The sequence below is a fragment of the Psammomys obesus genome, unplaced genomic scaffold (genome assembly GCF_907164565.1).
Source record: "Psammomys obesus unplaced genomic scaffold, mPsaObe1.curated_primary_1811, whole genome shotgun sequence".
NCBI lineage: Eukaryota > Metazoa > Chordata > Mammalia > Rodentia > Muridae > Psammomys > Psammomys obesus.
In genome coordinates, this window is record NW_026596125.1 from 4,858,728 (window position 1) to 4,875,328 (window position 16,601).

General features: G+C 39.4%; 1 protein-coding gene across 1 annotated transcript in view; it reads left to right on the forward strand.

Annotated features, from left to right (window-relative positions):
* Slf2 (SMC5-SMC6 complex localization factor 2) overlaps window positions 1-16,601 on the forward strand; it is a 46,055-nt gene that overhangs the window by 19,204 nt on the left and 10,250 nt on the right. Inside the window, exons 10-15 of the mRNA XM_055591614.1 lie at window positions 4,163-4,238; window positions 5,562-5,703; window positions 12,245-12,347; window positions 12,766-12,942; window positions 14,453-14,550; window positions 15,705-15,792. Coding sequence (XP_055447589.1) covers window positions 4,163-4,238; window positions 5,562-5,703; window positions 12,245-12,347; window positions 12,766-12,942; window positions 14,453-14,550; window positions 15,705-15,792 — 684 coding nt within the window. The remainder of the gene's footprint in view (window positions 1-4,162; window positions 4,239-5,561; window positions 5,704-12,244; window positions 12,348-12,765; window positions 12,943-14,452; window positions 14,551-15,704; window positions 15,793-16,601) is intronic.

Genomic DNA, 16,601 nt, shown 5'->3' on the forward strand with positions numbered 1-16,601 from the left:
GCACACAGAATACTGTATAAATAATTAAATCTTTAAAAATAAAATCATAAAACTCAGTTATATATTGTCTTAGTGCTCTTTTGCTGTGAAAAGATACCATGATCACAGCCACTCATATAAAGGAAAACATTTAATGGGAGCAGGCTTACAGTTCAGAGGTTTAGTCCCTTACGGTGTTGAGCATGGCAGCATGCAGGCAGACACGGTGCTGGAGAGGTAGCTGAGAGCTCTTCATCTAGACTGGCAGGCAGCAGAAAGAGAATGACACTGACAGTGGGCCTGGTTGGAGCTTCTGAGTGCTGAGTTAAAGGCATGCACCACACACCCAGCTTGGGTTGTTTGTTTTGTTTTTTTATCATGCATGTCCAAATGTAGTAGACCAGGAAGAGTTTATTATTACTTTTAAGTTTTATTTGTTATTTTGTTTGTTTGTTTGTTTGTTTTAATTTCAGAAAGAAATAATTTGTTGTATAACATTCAAGTTATAAAAGCCAGGCTAAACTAATTCCAAATCCTAACTTTCAGCTGCTATTGAAAACTATAGTCAATAATTTCTAGGTAACTTTTGCCTGGCAAGCATGAATCCCTATATTCGATCCCCAGCCTTGAATTAATTGAACATAGTACCACATGTCTGTAATCTGTGTTCAATCCTCAGAATAATGTACATTGAGCATAGGGGCATTCGTCTGTAATCCCAGACTTGAAAGTGGAGACAAAGGGTCAGGATTTCAAGGTTGTCCTCAGATACATAGTAAATTTGCGGCCAACCTTAACTCTCTGAAACCTTATCTCAAAACAAACAAAATGACTATGAGCCAGATCTGATGGCATAGATCTGTGATCTCAGCTACACACAGGGTAAGCAGAAGGGTCCTAAATTCAAGGCTGACCTGAGTAACTCACTGAAAATGAATATGGCCTGGCGATGCAGTTTAGAGTACTTTCCTAGCATACACAGTTCCTATCCTAGGTTCCATCCCCAATACTGCAAAGGAAAAAAGATACTATGTAAGTAAGCATAAATGGAACATATCTATGTGCTATATATATATTATTTATTCTAATAACAAACAATTGAGCATTTTCTCTCAGTATATAACTGTGATTCTTTTTAATGGCCTTATAGTATTCCTTTGTTTTTTCTGTGCTGCGAGTTGTTTAAACCAGCGTCTGTTCATAGGCAGTCTTGTATATGTATGTCTCTATACATTTATTTCTATGAAATCAACACATTGCTCAACCTAAAAGTCACTTCAACAAAGATACACATTGTGTAAACCTTGTCCCATATGTCTTTGGATGTCACCTTCTCCTGATAGCAAACATTGCAAAGACATTTTAAAAGTAGAGTGTTTTTTAAATTGGTTTAAGGTGTGTACCTAGCTGGGCATAATTTGGTATTCCTTATATTTTAGTTTTAGATTTATTATGGCTACAGTCTATGGTTCTGAGTAGAAGAGGCTAGCACTTGAAGTAGTGTGTATTCTTCTGTGAACATATTTTTACAGTTGGGCTTTTTGTTGTTTTACATTTATTATCCACTTTCTAGGAGTTGGTTCTCTCCTTCCGCCATATGGGTTCCAGAGATTGAACTCAGGTCCTGAGATCTAGCAGCTGTTCAGAGCCTTCAAGTTACGCCCTTGTGGGTTTTCTGAGACAAGAGTTTTAACTACATAGCCTAAGCTGCTTTCAGACTCCGCATCTTTCTGAGCCACCATGCTCACAGCTTGGGTTATTTGTCTCTGCATCTAAATTCTTATATCTTATTAAAAGATTGACTAGATCTTTTTTCTCAACCAGTCGGTTGTGCCCCCCCCCCCCTTGGGGGTCAAACAGCCCTTTCACAGGGGTCACTTAAGATCTGCTTATCAGATCGTTACCTTACAATTCATAACATTAGCAAAATTATAGCTGTGAAGTAGCAACAAAAGTAATTTTATGATTGGGGTGGTTGAGGAACTATTATTAAAGGGTCAAAACATTAGGAAGTTTGGAAACCACTGGGCTAGATAAAAGTGCAATGATTTCATCTAAGTAGTGATAGATTTTAGATAAGACTACTTGCATAGCCTGATAGTTAGAATAAAGGGGCAAAAGGTACCTTGGCAGTTTGGAGTCACAGAGTCACACCACCCAACAGATCTGGCACAAAAGGTTTTTTGGAGGGCAGGGCCATCTTGGAGTGAGGACGTGAGAGAGAGACAGACAGACACTTGATATATATAGAGTATATATCACTTTGTATATCGATAGTGGAAATGCACAGCACCTGGCATGGGCAGATAATGACATAAGCTCCTGCTGCTGAGTCGCTGAAAGGCAGGCTAGAGGAGAGCCAAATATTTACAAAACTAAAAAATACAGATTGTCCTTTCTTTTGGGGGAGGGGGGTAGGAGGGGCTGGGGGAGCATGTTGAGACAAGGTTTCTTTGTGTAGTCCTGACTGTCCTGGAACTCAGCTGGCCTTGAACTCAGAGATCCACCTGCCTCCGCCTCCTAAAGTGTGCACCACCACCCAGCTGTCCTGCTCTTGAAGGCAGCTAATATCTAGTTACTGCTCATCTTGTGTCTCTGTTGACATCTTTTTAATGGTACCTTCCCTGGGCCTGGGGAGATAGTGGGTAAAGTGCTTCCTTCACAAGCATGAGGACCTGAGTTTAGATCCCAGCAGTCACATAACAGCCATGCGCAGTGGTGTGCACCTGTAATTGTGGCAGTGTCAGGGAGGGCTGGAGGCCAGGAAACCAGCTGGTGGAGGCAGGGGATGCTCAGTCCAGGGAAAACTGAGCTCCAGGTTCAGCAAGAGACCTTATGGGCTTTCATTGGGATAGTTGGAGCCAGAAGACATGAGACTGTCTCATGAGTGTAGGTGCAGGGTGGCCAGCCAACTGTACTGCTTCTGTGCATTCTTTACTGTACTGAGATCCCCTAAAACTATGAGCCACGATCAAACCCTTCGTTCTCTAAAAAGACAATTGGAGAGTGGCTAGGTATGGTAGTGCCACCTATAAACATAGGCTTCGGAGATGGAAACAGGAGGATCAAGAGTTAAGTTCAATTTTACACATAGCTAGTTTGAGTCTTGCTCCCTTCATGCTCCCAGATTCAAGTCCCCTACTGTAATTTAAAATATATGGGTTTATTATTTATTTATAACTTCAATTATAATTTGTGTTTGATTTTTCTGTGTGTGTGCTTAAATGTAAAGGCCAGGGGTAAACCTCGATGGTGTTCATTTTGCCCTGGACTTGTTGCATAGGCTAAACTTTGGGAAGCCTGGCAGCGCACTAGAGAAGGAGCAGCAGGAAGAGAGTGACACTGGGCCCAGCTTGAGCTTCTGAAGCCTCAAAGCCCACCCACCAGTTTACACTTTCTCCAACAAGGCCACACTTCCTAATAGTGCCCCTCTCTGTGGGCCTATGGGGGCCATTTTCATTTAAATCACCACATCAAGCAAGCCTCAGGAACTTACCTCTTGGTCTTACTAGCATACATGCAGGCCAAACACTCATCCACATAAAAATAACAAAACATAAAAACAAAATAAATGCATACCAACATACTTGATTATATTTGTATTTTGAGATGAGGTCTCACTGCATAACCCTAAGTGGCCGAGAACCCTCTGTACACCAGACTGGCTTCAAATTCTGAAGACATCTGCCTGCCTCTGTCTTCCAAGTTCTGGGATTAAAGTTGTACACTAACACACTCCGCCACACCCAGCCATCCTTGGGGTTTTTATGAGTACTAAGGATTGAACTCAGATTCTCACACTTGTTTACCAACACTGTAATAACTAAGTCATCTTTAAGTGTCCCTTCATGTTTAGTTTTGAGTGGTGCTAGAACACAGAAAAGTAGCTTTTTCTAGTTTCTAGTGTTACTTAACCTAATTACAGCTAGCCTGTTAGAATGGAAAGAGGCCTGACGCCCCTTAGGGGCTTTTATTATTGTGTAAAGTGAAGTGCACATGAAACCATTTTGGAAGTGAGCATCATTGCTTTTCATGGGCTGGAATCGGAGTCACGATCTTCATGTCTTAGCCTCCTAAGGAGCTAAGATGAAGAATGTTCTCCATATCACTAAACCATACAGACCTAGCAAATACCAGACTCATGTGCTCTTTTAATACATTATTATTTATCTGTTTTTGACAGATGATGTCGGTTCACACAAACTGTATTGTGTCAGTACAGATTCTAAGTACATTGATGGAAATAACGATTAAAAATGGTGAGTACATAATTTGTTTTGTAGCATGTGCTGTTGTTTATTACATGATCTCTTTGATAGTGCTTAATGTTAGAGTTGTGTCTTTGCTGGTACTGAGGATTAAATATGATCTTAACAGATAACAACCTTTAATGCTTAACACATGAGGGCTGGGGAAATGGCTCAGTAGTTAAGAGCACTGGCTATTCCTGCAGAGGATCCAGGTGTCAATTCCCAGTACCCACATGGCAGCACACAATTGTGTGTAACTCTAGGTCCAGGGGATCCATGGCACCAGGCGTCCATATGGAGCGCATATCTGTGCATGCAGGCAAAATACCCATACACATAAAGTAAAATAAATCTTTTTTAAAAATTTAACACATGGGTTCAGTAGAAATAGTTGAAAACTTACTGATGTGTTAAATCACTCAATTATATAATTACTGTTGTGTAGGCTTAGTTGTTGTTTGACACAGTCTTATGTAGCTCAGGCTATCTTCATGCTAGCTTTTGTAACCTGTGTCACCCTTCTAAGTGCTAAGATTACAAGTGTACACCACTGAGCTCAGTTTTAACTGATTTTAATTGGCTTATGGATGAAAAGTATTATTGTGTTAATATTTGCAGATAGCACATTAAGGCAGGTTAAAGCTATTGTAAGTGTGAGTGTTGCTTTCTCACCTCTGAAGGCCCTCCTTTTTTCATTTATTTATTATTTATGCAGTATTCTGCCTGCATGTGTGCTTGTATGCCAGAAAAGGGCACCAGATCTCATTATAGATATTTGAGTCACCACATGGTTGCTGGGAATTGAACTCAGGACCTTTGGAAGAACAGCCAGTGCTCTTAACCTCTGAGCCATCTCTCCAGCCCCTGAAAGCCCTTTTAATACAAGAAGCATTATGGTTTAGCCAATCACTTATTTGAGGGATAAAGACAATGAGGGCACTGACGGTGATAAAGTCTTCTAGCGTTAATGGTAATTAGGAATTTAACCAGTGTTGTGTCCAGTCATTTCAAAACATGTTACTACCTTATGACTTAGATTCTTTGATGGATCACTCAGATATTTTCTTCCTATTATTTTCTTCACACAGTCCAATAAGTTATACTTTCTATGATCTGTAGCTTAACTATAGTGCTAACGGCATTACCAGCTGTCATTTCTGTGAAATCATTGTGATAAAAGCCAAGTATGGTAGCATATGCTTATAATCCCAGTATAGCCTGCATAGTGAGAATCTTGTCTAAGGAAGGAAGAAAGATGATAATAATCTTCATAGTGCAGTGTGGCTTTGTGCATGAGTGGTTTGAATTAAAAAAATTTCTTGTGTTAACCAGATACTTTCAGTGACTCACCAGTTTGGCCCTGGATCCCATCATTGTCTGACATAGCAGCTGTGTTTTTCAACATGGGAGTTGGTTTTGGATCTTTGTTTCCTCTGGAGACTCTTCAGCCAGACTTTAATGAAGACGGTCTAATGTAAGTTTTCTCCACATTGCAAATACCAGAAAGATCTTTTTAGGTCTTTTGTTTTGTTTTATTTTGTTTTGGTTGTTTTGTTTTGTTTTTGGCTCTTTTGTTTGTTGTATGATTTTTGAGACAGTGTCTTGCTCTGTAGCCCTACCTGACCTGGAACTTGTCTGTGTAAAACAGGCTGGCCTTGAAGGAACAGGTATCCATCTGCCTCTTCCATGGAAGTGCTGATATTAGAGGTGTGTGCCCCCAAACTGGACTCAAAAAGAAGATTTTGTGGTGTTTTTGTGTTTATGTTTCAAGACAGGGTTTCTCTGTATATGGCTGTCCTGGAACCCTGTAGACCAGGTTGACCTCAGACCCAGGCATCTACTTGTCTCTGCTTCCCAAGTGTTGGCATCAACGGTGTGGTCTGCCACACCTGCTCAAAAATATTCTGAATGGTGCCCTTTCATTGCCACTATGATTGACTTCATAAATTCCGCATTCAGGGTTCAAAGCTAGTATCAGTCTTGAAATACTTACATTCTTAATATCTGTCCTAATCTAAAAGTTGTCATCATGTTTAATGGGGAAATAATAGAAACATTCCTATAAAAAGTTTTAAAGTCTTCTCATTGTTATTTAACATGATTTTGTTAGACCAGCAAGATGGCTCATTAGGTAAAAGTACTTTCCATGCAAGCCTGAAAACCTCACCCCACAGATGACCTTCACATAGGAGAAGTAACTTGACTCCCAAAAGGTGCCCTCTGTTCTCTATACCAGAGCCTTTGCACATACACCCAAACTCAGACACCATCCACCCACCCACATAGCCGACCCTACTCTCAACAATTTTACTTACTTATTTGGGGATTTTTTGGCATTTAGTTTTTCAAGACAGGGTTTCTCTGTGTAGCCTTGGCTGTCCTGGACTCACTTTGTAGACCAGGCTGGCCAAAGCTCAGAGATCTGCCTGCCTCTGCTGGGATTACAAGTGTGTACCACTATGCCCTGCTAAACTTAATTAAAAAAAAAAAAAAAAAAAAAAAAAACATTATGCAGACATTTATTGGGCAAAGCAGTTAGATGGGGGGAGCATAAAAATTGGAAAGAACTTGGTAAAAAAAAAAATTTGATAAGCAATTTAGTTTAAAGGGCCAAGAATCAACTGAGAGACTATGACAAATAGATTTGATATATATACCAGGGTGTAAAATTTGTAAAGAGAAGACAATAACTTTCAAGTATCTGATCAGCAGCTAGTTAGTAATATGTGAAAAGAAGGGAATTTAGTGACAATAGGGGGGAAAAAACTTAACTAAAAAAAAAAAGAACTTAGCTTAAACCTAACTAGAAATATGTGTATATAAATTACTAAAGACAGATGCTGAATGAAAAGCCTACTGTACATTTCCAACATGGAACTCCAGCATAAGTATTCAGATTCACGGCTGAATGTCAGCAGGGTTTGAGGATTGGATGGATTTGGACCATATAGCTGATTTGAAATTCACAAAAATCATAAATATGAGGCGAAACTGGCCTCAGCAGATTTTTTAATGGTAAAGTCTAAAGAAATCCCTAAAACACATCAGTGCTTAGTGTCAGAAGAGGGCTGTTGAGTACCTGATGTTCTCCGATGTCTGAAAAGCTCAGTAGCCCTTTACAGGGAGAATGGACTCAGACCTCAGATTGAAAGATCACAGATTTCAACATACATAGTGAAAATACAGAAGTAATAGAAGAAACTGGCAGGACTGTCTTAAAATTCCAGAATAGGAAAAGATGGTTTTGTGTAAAGTAAGCCCTCCATGAAAGGAAATACAAATTTGATCGCATTTTTGAAGTCTTGATGACAAAGGTTATTATAAGCAATATCAAAGAAAAACTTCAAAATGGAGGGGAAGAAAATATATGGGACAGGAGCACAAGTGAGAACAAGAGCATGGCCTGGTCACAGGCAAGGGCTTGATTTCAAGTAAGAAAGATAAACATCAGCTAACTACAAAATGGGCAAAAGAATGAACTGATAGCAGAAAAAGAAGTAAAAGCAGTTCTTAAATTACAAGCACACATTCGTCTTGGCTCAAAAGAAAAATGCAAGTTATTATAACATGGTGTGTCCAAAGCCAGATTCATTTCTAGTTCTCTTTTCATCAAAACTGGACTCCTTTTACTTAGTTGCACTTCATATCAAAAAAATGTTAGATAGCAAAATTCTAGATATGCTTTAATAATTTAAATAGAAACTGTGCCTTTCTAGCCCATTGAAAAAAAATCCCCTTGTATTATTGAATATTTGTTTGTGTTTGAAGCAGCATCTCTGGCTGTTCTGAATTTGAACAGATTCTCCTGCCTCTGCCTCCAGTGTTATGAGATTGCAGTTTTGTGCCACCACACCAAGCCGACTCAGTACCTCTTTCTACCACCCCACTACTACCCACCTAGACAGGGTTTCTGTAGGTCCTGGTTAGCCTGGAACTCGCTGTATAGGCCAGCTGCCTTGAATACAAGATTTGCCTGTCTCTGCCTCTGCCATCAGCACACTTAGCTAACTACCCATTTAAAATTACCTCATACTTCTGAGTGATAGAAACAACAGGCTAGAGAGGTTTTTGGCAGTTAAGAGTTTGTAATGCTCTTATAAAGGATCCAAAGCACCTATATTGGTTAATTCTCAGTTCCCTTTAACTCCAGCTCTAGAGGATCCAATGTCTCTCATCCCTGTGATATTCCTACACAGGGATACACTCATACACACAATGTACAGTAAATGCATATATAAACACTTAAAATGCCAACTTTTTTTTTTTTTTTAAGACAGGGTTTCCCCCTGTTTGGCTGTCATAGACTTGCTTTTGCTTTGTAGACCAGGCTGTCCTTGAACACACAGTGATTCATCTGCCTTTGCCTCCCAGACTGCTAGGATTACAGAATGTGCCACCACACCCAGCTCAACCATATTATTTTTAATGAACTCAATAGTGTATAGTAATTTTGTATGTTGTATACAATGGATTTTAAGTTTTTAATTGATTGTAATAAGAATGTACAATAGTGGGGTTGAATAAATAATTGCATTAATACAAAAATGTGAATATTTAGCAGTATAATTTGGAGGGGGTTCTGGAGATCTGGGTTCGTAGTTAGGAGCACTTGCTGCTCCTCCAGAGGACCTAAGTTGGGTTGTCTACGCTTGTGTCAGACTTTTCACAACTCCCTTAATTCCAACTTCACAAGATCCAGCACCCTCTCTTGGACTCCGTAGACACTGCACCCACATGCTCACAAACATGCAGAGATACACATATGCACATAAGTAAAAATTAAATAACCTCTTAAATTATAATCTCGATTATTTAATTGGTTCTGTAACTAGACAGTGGTTCATAAAGGTCAGGGAAGATGGAGGTGGGTAAATAAGCGTGCAGTGTGGTACAGAGCAGGCATGATGCTCAGAGAGGAGGATCAAAGGTTTCCTCCTCTCCTCCCTTCCCCCTTTCCTCCCCTCCCCTCCCTCTTCCCCCCTCCTCCTTTCCTTTAAGACAGAACTGGCTGTCTTGGAACTCTCTGTTTTTGAAATAGGCTCACTCTGTAGTCCAGGCTGGCCTTGAACTCACAGAAGCCTACCTCTACCTCCCAAGTGCTGAGATTAAAGGCATGTGCCGCCACCACCCAGCTTTTTTCTTCTTTTGAAGTGAGCATGGTGCCTCATGTTTGTGATCCCAGCATGTGAGAGGGTGAAGCATGAGGACCACCACAAAGTAGAGATAGTGTGGGCTCTGTAGGTCCCAGGCCAGCCTGGACTGCAGAATAAGACTATCTCAAAACTAAACAATGCTCCAAAGCCCAGGGAAGCTCACAGATAGAGGGCAGAGAGTGGGAGAGCTGGAGGTTGGGAAGGAAAGCTATGAAATGCTGTCTTCTCGGTGTCATGTGGCTGCTGTAGCTATAAATTTGGTGGTTATCTGCACAAGACTTAATGAGGACCTGTCCTTCCTCTCCTTGCATCATCTTACTCTTTGCTGTGGACACTGCTTACAGCCTTGCCCAAGAAGTAAACCCACTCACAAACACTCGTGCAAGTAGCCCTCATTAAAGGTAATGGGACACAAAAGAAAAAGAAATTCCTTACATATGGGTATGGAAGGGGCTTCAAGGTACATTGCTGACGGGGAAAAAGGAAGTTAGAGAATAGTACCTAGTATGCCACTGTTTGTAGTAAAGTAGGTGCAGAGGGGTATTAGGAAAGGCTGAAAATACTCTATTCTGACACCAGATATATGGGTTTTCCACCTAAACATCAAAATACGGGGTTTTAGAGTGTGGTTTTTTGTTTTTGTTTATGTTTTTGTTTTTTGCTTTCATGCGTATGTGTGTGTTTCTCTATAAGTGAATGCCACATGGGTACAGTGCCCACAGAGGCCAGAATAGGGTCTCTGATCCTTTGGAGCTGAAGTTAGGTTGTTGTGAGCCACCTGTTATGGATGCTGGGAAACAAACTTCAGTTCTTTACACTCTTCACCACCAAGCCATCTCTCCAGTCCAACTTAAGACTTCTTATAGAACTTTCTTTACACAAGGATGGTGGGTGGAAATGTTGGCCATTTGATGGTCAATTTGATCTCTAGACTGCTGGGCAGAACTTCATTTCTAACCCTTTAATCACAGGTTAGGTTACTGTTGCCCATATAAGTCACCTTATCTGAATAAAAGGAGTTTCAGTAGCACTTGCTGGGACCTGGTAACAAAGACCAAAAGCATGCTGTCAAAGCACAGGGTCCTATGTTCACACTTGACTTTTATATGTAAGGTGCTCATTGAAGGAAGGTGTTGTTAAAAATAAAATGGGTGTTGGGCTAAATAATGTTTATTATTAGCCCTGTGATTATCACAGTGGTATTATTTAATCTGCTATAACAAGTAATAAATCTGTCAGATACTTGTTAGATTTTACAACTGCCTTATTTACCTTGAGCTGGGCAGATATTTCACTTACAGTATCTCAGTAACCTTACCATCCACTTCCCAGCCCCCATCCAGTGCCATCTGCCTTATCCATTCCTATCTGGGCTACCTTTCATCTGTAATCCTAAAATACTTGCTTATATTTTTCATCTGGGCCTTTCCACACCATTCTTGGGGTCCTTTCTCCCAGCCCACATGGCTCATTCTCTACACTAACCCATCCTGTGTCCTTCTTCCTTCTTCCTCCTCTCTTCCTCTCTGTTTCCCATGATTCTCCTGAACCCAAAACCCTGAACGTTAACTGCACCTACCCTATTCTGCCCTGCCCAGGTTTAAGCCTTTTAATTAACCAACCAGGAATAATGTCTTAGACAGGCTTACACAACAAGGATAGGGCAGTAACCAGATCTGGATGCCAGTAATTAGCATCAAAATACAAGCATCAGTCCAACCTCCAACAGGAATGACTGAAGCCAATACTAGACCTGGGAAGAGGGAACAAGTGGCTAAAAGAGCCAGTTAGAAGGGTAGATTGTTTTGTTTTGTTTGCCTAGTGAGTACTGTTGGTTGGGTGGTGGTGGTGGTTGTTTTAAGTAATATATATATATATAATATATATATATATATATATATAATATATATATAAATATATATAAATATATATATATATATATTTATATGTTAAATGCAGAATCTGCAGAGATTGATCAGTGGTTAAGAGCACAGAAGACCTGAGTTTGGTTTGCTGTAATATATAATTGTAGCTCCAAGAGTTTCTATGCCCTCTTCTGGTCTTCATTGGCATTGCAGTTGTGTGTACAAACCCACATACACATATATAATTAAAAATAAAATAGCCAAGTTGTGTGTCTCCTTTTCTTCTTCAGCCTTTGCTAAATTCAAACGCTTAGAATTGGCGTGTGTGCACACTCTCCTGTGCAGGTAATCTGTGTGTAGTGCATACACATAAGTGTGCCTGTACTACTCCTCTGTGCATTTACATCCAGAGGCCAGAGCAGGAAGTTGAGTATCGTCATCTATGACTTCCCACCCTATTGCCTTGGGGCAGAGTCTTCCTACTGAGCCAGAAGTGTACCCTTCAACTAGGCTGGCTAGTGAGCTATTGGGATATACCTATTTCCATCTCTCAGTGTTGGAATTTCAGACACAGCCACGCCTGGATCTTTACATGGTTGTTGGAGATTCAAACTCAGGTCATCATGCTTGCATGACACTGAGCTGTCTCCTTGGTCTCTATAATTATTTATATTAACTTGGCAGTTTCCTTGGGTCACTCATAGGGCTTATCATAATAAGTTCATTATTCTATTCACCCTATCTTATGTAGCTTTCTGACAGAGCATTAAGGAAAATAACCATTTCAAATGAAAACTAAGCTGGGTACAGTAGCATGCACCTGTAACCCCAGCTTCTCAGGAGGCCAAGGCAGGGAGAGTGTAAGTTTAGGGCTTGCCTGGGCAGCATAGTCACACCCTGACTTAGTGTAGCTCGTCAGGTTCCTACACTAAGTATTTTATACTTGATTCTTTACTGCTTTCTCAATGATTTACATGCTTTATTTTCTTCTCAATAGTTCTGAAACACAGAAAACACTGGGGGGAAGAGGAAGTGAAGACTCATCTTGTAATCCTGTTTTTTCAACTCTTCCTGAAACCAACATTTTAAATGTGGTTAAGGTAGGAAAGACTATATCTGTAGCAAAAGTCAGCACTCGTTTTTATGTTTAATTAAAACTCTGCTGGCTTCTTACCAATTGAAATGTCTTGGCAGTTATCTTTCTGTTATAAATGCATTTCTGTGTCTTTTACTTTTGTTTTTAATAAAACAAAAGGAAACCAGGTTTTTATCATTAAAGTGTGACTGTATAATTTAGTGACCTGTAAGTAACTGCAGTATGAAAACATTTTAGTTGCTAAATCCAATCAGTAATACCAAAAATGGAGACGAAAATATTTATCCTTTCATTCTACTATTTGTGTTGCATTTCTTGCCTTTTATAGACAAACTTGTTATCTGTGGACCTTTTTTTGAATCTTTATCCAGAATATAATACAACTCTTAAGGTAATTGTTTTTCTTTGTGCATTTCTGGCAGTTCCTAGGCTTGTGTACATCTATACATCCAGAAGGTTACCAAGATCGAGAAATAATGTTGCTGATTGTAATGCTGTTTAAAATGAGTTTGGAAAAAGAGCTGAAACAGATTCCATTAGTAGACTTTCAAAGCCTCCTGATAAATCTCATGAAAAACATCAGAGATTGGAACACAAAGGTAATGTTTCTTAAAATTTAGCTTCTGCAGTCAAGGATGGTGGCACAGTACCTGCAATCTTGCATTAAGAGTAAAGGCAGGGAGAAAAAAAAAGAGGAAAAGCAGGAAGTTGAAGAGCTAATAGGTCATCTGCAACTGCGTGGTGGCTACAAACAAAGCCCTACGTGTTAGGGTCTTAGAACCCAGTGCTCCACGCATATTCAGAATTCAAGGGTTCTAGGCTCAGTTAAAAAGCTTAACAAAGATGAGGAGGGTACTATTTTCTGGAACTCTGTTATTTAAACTAGTAACTGACTTTTTTTCTAAAAGCAGCTGGGTTTTCTTTCTTTTTGTATGTATTTTGTTTCATTTTGTTTTTCTAGCCATGCTGTCTCTGCGCAGCCCTGGCTGTTTTGGAACTTGCTCTGTAGGCCAGGCTAGCCTTGACTCAAAGAGATCCCCCAGCCTCTGCCTCCCAAGTGCTGGGATTAAAGGTGTGCACCACCACCACCACCTGCAATGTCTTTATAACATTTACTGGGGACTTATTATGTCTCGGCATCTCTAGGTTCTAACAGCACAACACCTTTGCCCTCATTGAGCTGTCTTATCATTCATGCAGTTCAAGGATGAGCAAAGGAATGCAGATGTGGTAACACTTCAGGTTGTAATTAAATGTTGCAAATGAAGATAAAGGGTGACGACTAGGTGGCAAGTCTAGCACAGCAGGGCTGCAGTGATGTCATCAGAGGCCTTTAATGGAAGGCCTTTCTGGATTGACCTCTGAGCATAAATGTCATACCTGCAACCAGTATTGAGTTGAACTTAAATAGTCATGTGGAAGCTGAACATGGGTAATTTTATTAGACCTTTTTATTGTTAATTTTCAACAATTTGGGGGGAAAGTTTTTAAACATAACACTGGAACACAGAAGACTATAATAAACTCCTGAGTAACTGTTACCGATCTCTATAAATTATCAGGACATGATCCATCTTGTTTGATAATACCCCATCTTTACTTCTTCTGCTCATTGGTTTATTTTGAAGCAGCTGTTGGTTTTTAATAATTACAAAATAAACAGCTGGAGAGTAAGAGACATAGTTCAGTGCATGTGTACTTGCCTAGCAATTACAAAGCTGGGCTCTATTGCCAGAAGAAAATGAAAAAAAAAAAAAAATACTGTAATAGGATCCAAGAGTGTAAGAATTTTCAAGTCATTAATATATATACATATGATCTTGTGTATATGTTGCTAGAAACTGGTATTAGAATACTTTATTCTTTCAAGAAAGACCACCAAATAAAGATAAGGTATAGCAATAGCATGAAAGTAACATGAAGTGCTAGTATAATGTGACCATTCTATGGTACTTTAAGAAAACACAGAATTTGTTTTATGTGCATTTTAGTGGGTTCTAAATGACATGTGTTAAAAAAAAAAAATCATAGTTCTATTTTAGTGAGTTCCATCAAGGTAAGAAGTTATGTAGATCTGATTCTGCTATTATGGGCTATTTTGTTTTTCAGGTTCATGAGCTCTGTCTGGGTATAAATGAACTCTCCAGTCATCCCCACAACCTTCTGTGGTTGGTACAGCTAGTCCCTAACTGGACATCTCGTGGAAGGTATTGAAAAGTGAGATAAGCATCAAGCTGTTTTATAATGCTGACACTAGTTAAATGCTTTACAACTCTTATTTTGAGACAGGGTGTTAGTATGTAACCCAGGCTGGCCTCAGTTCACAGTCTTCCTGCCTCAGCCTCTCCTGGGTGTTAGTTTACAGGCCTATGCCACCATGCCCAACTTGGGACTTCTGTTTCTGTCCATTTTTTTTAATGTTTTTTTTTTGTTTTGTTTTGTTTTGTTTTTTTTTTTTAGTGAGGGGAAAGGTGTAGAAATCCTGATTATGTTGCTTAATTCACAGCGTGATTATTCTTGATTTTTTTATTTTTATTTATTAGTCAATCTAGAGCAATGGTTCTCAGCCTAATGGCTGCAACCCTTTCGTGCTCCTCGTGTTGTACTGACCCCCAGCCATGTTTTTTTGCTTGCTATTTCATAATTATAATTTTGCTACTATTATGAATTATAAAGTAAATATCTTAGATACAGGATTATCTGATATGCGACTCCTGTGGAAGGATTGTTCAACCCTCAAAGGGGTTGTGATCCATAGGTTGAAAACTGCTGGTATAGAGGATCTATAACGTAAAAATGAATTCACTTTTTTTATTCTTTAGTAAGATTATTTATTCCAAATAGGTTGGTTTTCTGTCAGTAAGTTAACAAGATCAATGACAAGAGATTCTTATTTTAGTGAGCTTTAGGCAGTTTCTTTGTTGTTGCTGCTGCTGCTGGGGGAAACTGGGGAAGGTGTTAAGACAGAGTGTCTCTGTGTAGTCCTGGCTGTCCTGGAACTCTCTGTAGACCAGGCTGGCCTCAGTCTTGGGAGATTCGTCTGCCTCTTTTTCCTGAGTGCTGGGATTAAGGACAAACACGACCATACTTGGCTTTCTTTTTACTTTTCCTTGAAATAAGTTCTTAGTAGCTCAGTCAGAGTCTGGACTCAGCCTGTGGTACTGGATGCTCTTGAAGTCCTGATCTTCCTGCTGAGCACTAGGATTACAGGCATGCACTACCACACCAGGGCATAGGGCATTCTGGGTAACAGTTGGTTCTTAGACAGCCTGAGAGACTAAGACTTCTTTGGGATTGTTTACTTGCCTGTCAAGCAGAATTGTTTAAACATATTATAAGTGCTTTTCATTTCTAATTTCAGACAGCTGAGGCAGCGCCTCAGTCTGGTGATTATTTCAAAGCTTTTGGATGAAAAACATGAAGATATTCCTAATGTCAATAATCTTCAGGTATAAATACACTTTTGTTTCTAATAAATTGGAGGGTTAGTGAGATGGAAGGAAATAAATTTATGAATTCTAAATCAGAAGTCCTGGTTAGCTAGATATGGTGGATATGGTGGTACTTGGGAGGCAGAAGCAGGCAGATCTCTATGAGTTTAAGGCCAGCCTGGGCTACAGAGTGAGTACAGGATAGCCAACGCTCTTGTTACACAGAGAAACCCTGTCTTGGAAAACCAAAAAAAGACAAACAAACAAAAGTCCTGATTAAATTCAGCTTTTAAGCATGATACTGTTAATGTTATCTTTTGCATTACACTTAATAAAATATCTGTAAAAATGGAAATGGTATAGTCTCTACCCTATAGGAAGGACAGTTATAATTAGATGAATTAATCTGTAAATAAGCTATTGAGAAAATCATAATGTGCTGTTAAGAGCTATGATGTTAAGAATTTATTCAATTTCAGTAATCCTGTATAATCTCAGGATTAAAAATTGCAGAACTGTTAACCACATCTTATAATAGCTGTTTTAATATAGTGGTCTTTAAGATCATAGAGCTTAATGTGGTTTACCTCCACTTCTTGTTCAGTAGATATATATGAATATGAGTAAGAAGATCTTACAGGAGTTCTGTAACCACTGTGAGTTCTGACAGCTTTGCAAACAATGATAGCACTGATAGGGCTGCCCTTGTTTGGATCTGAAAAGTCACAAAACTTTAGTTGTTCCTATATCGTTGTTTGAATTGTAATTCTCTATAAGGTACTAGGTTATGACCTGGGGATAACTGAAAAATGAGACTGTACTCTGGA